General features: G+C 41.1%; 1 protein-coding gene across 1 annotated transcript in view; it reads right to left on the minus strand.

The window, feature by feature from the left end:
* Positions 1–216: 216 nt before the first annotated feature.
* Positions 217–2,026, minus strand: part of LOC123979963 — a 41,735-nt gene continuing 39,925 nt past the window's right edge. Inside the window, exons 5-7 of the mRNA XM_046064074.1 lie at positions 1,184–1,281; positions 899–1,027; positions 217–408 (exon numbers count right to left, since the gene is read on the minus strand). Of these exons, the coding sequence (XP_045920030.1) occupies positions 217–408; positions 899–1,027; positions 1,184–1,281 (419 nt within the window). The remainder of the gene's footprint in view (positions 409–898; positions 1,028–1,183; positions 1,282–2,026) is intronic.

The raw sequence follows: 2,026 nt of genomic DNA on the forward strand, positions 1-2,026 counted from the left end.
GTGCTAGGATAGAAGCTGTGATCCATTCTTCAACGGGTTATCAAGGACTGACGAGCCACATGAACAGCTTGACAAATGAAACAGCTCAACGTTTTTCACCCTGGTTCAGCAGTTTGAACTCACAAACTCTTGGAGACTCATCTGTTGTCGTAACATCGATGTTGTAGACCGCCGTCTGCACTAAAGTGTAGAGCTGTACCAGGGACTCGTCATGACTCAGGCTGAACACGTAGTGGGATTCAAACAGTTCATTAAAGCAGCCAACGAGCCGGTGGAGCGGCAGGGGACGAGCTGTTTGTCTACGACGATGTAGAGAGTGTCGGTCCTGTTCTGGGTCCAGCCAACAGCGAGGATGTAGGCTTGTTTGCCATCTCTTCCCCGCAGGTGTTCATCAGCGCTGCAGCAGGACTGAAAAACAGAACAATAACATGAACACCTCCAAGTAACTCTTTAGATTCTTCTCCACACAGTGGTTCTGCTGCTCCATGCGATGCTATAGATCCTCCTCTGGTCCAGTTAGGGGCCCCTGTGTCGTGAGAACATGCACTGTACTGGAACTATGTCCCACGTAGGAATCTGAACTCTCACAGGGGGAAGAACACTGAGCAGATTTTCAGCTACTCACTGCATAAGTCTATGTGACACTAGAAAAGTTAGAGCTGCTAAACAGACGATGGTAAATTGCATTGGTGTGTGTATGTGTGTTCATGTGGCCCCAAGAAGTCTTTGCTGTTGAGCAAATATTAAGTTTACAGCGTTCTGTTTATTGCTTACTTCCCGTACATCTCTGGGGGAAGAAAATACCACTGCAAGTTGTCTCTTATTGAGTTAATATAAGTAAACAACTGGCTCCTGCAGTTTCAACAGATTAGAACAAATGTAGCTTGTGAAAGTGCACCATTTTGTCCCCGGCATCACTGGCACTTATTTTGATCCTCTTGCGTCCAGCTGTGGGTGGCCAGAGATGGAGACACTGTCCCGGTCTATAAGGAGGGAATACAAAGGAGAAGCAGTCATTATCTAGTATCTACACAGAATGCACAAAGTAAACAGCACCAGCTGTTTGGAATATAAACAAAGCAGGTCACGTAGCGTACTGGTGTCATCGTTCTCTGTCAGTCTCTCAGCAGCTTTCAGAAGTCGCCACAACTCGGCCGACTGATTCAGGTGCCTCTTCACTGACCTTGGGCTTGAATGCTGTGTCCCACTTCTTCAGCATCTTGGAGGCAGTTTCAGCACCGAACAGCAACAGGAAGTCTTGGTTCAGCTGTTGATCACACACTGTAAACCCCAACAAATCAGAATACTCACAATATTTGTGGGAACTGATTACCTCAAATAATAATAATAATAATAATAGTAATAATAACTTAAATACAATACTTTCATTTTTTAAAGCTTTAATTTCTGCGTACTAAATTACACTGATTTACTGATGCTTATTAAAATCAGTAATTGTAATTGTGTACAGCTTGTACTCTGAGGGAAATCGTGCTAGACTCAAACACTAATGGAAACTCACTCAACAAAATTACTTCTAGTCAACTTAAAATTTACAAAATGCCCATTTTCAGATAGTAGTCCTAAAAATACAAATACAGCTCCATTATTACAATTCAAGTTCTCTTTATTAAACAATCAGTTTCAAACTTCAAACATTTCCTGTCATTTCTTTATTTCACAGAAACAGAATATGTTACAGTGAAACTTGTTTTCATCAGAAGGGAAAAGGCACATATTGCATTAAGCAGTTTTAAGTAATTGACTGCTTGATCAGATAATAAACCAGCAACAACTTTGATAACCAATTTGTTTTCATTCTTTTATGCAATAATGTTGAACTTTCCCTATTTACAGAGACTTAATGAGATCTTTTGGTGTTAAGTGATAATGAGTTGACTTTGCTGAATCTCTTCAGCAAAGTCCTTTGAGCTACACAAACCTTTCTTTTACTACCTTGCAGTGTGTTATGTGGATAAAGCAACTGTGCATAATTTTATTCCAACGGCAGCACTTTTACTTAAAT

This window comes from Micropterus dolomieu, linkage group LG12 (genome assembly GCF_021292245.1).
Source record: "Micropterus dolomieu isolate WLL.071019.BEF.003 ecotype Adirondacks linkage group LG12, ASM2129224v1, whole genome shotgun sequence".
Classification (NCBI taxonomy): Eukaryota; Metazoa; Chordata; class Actinopteri; order Centrarchiformes; family Centrarchidae; genus Micropterus; species Micropterus dolomieu.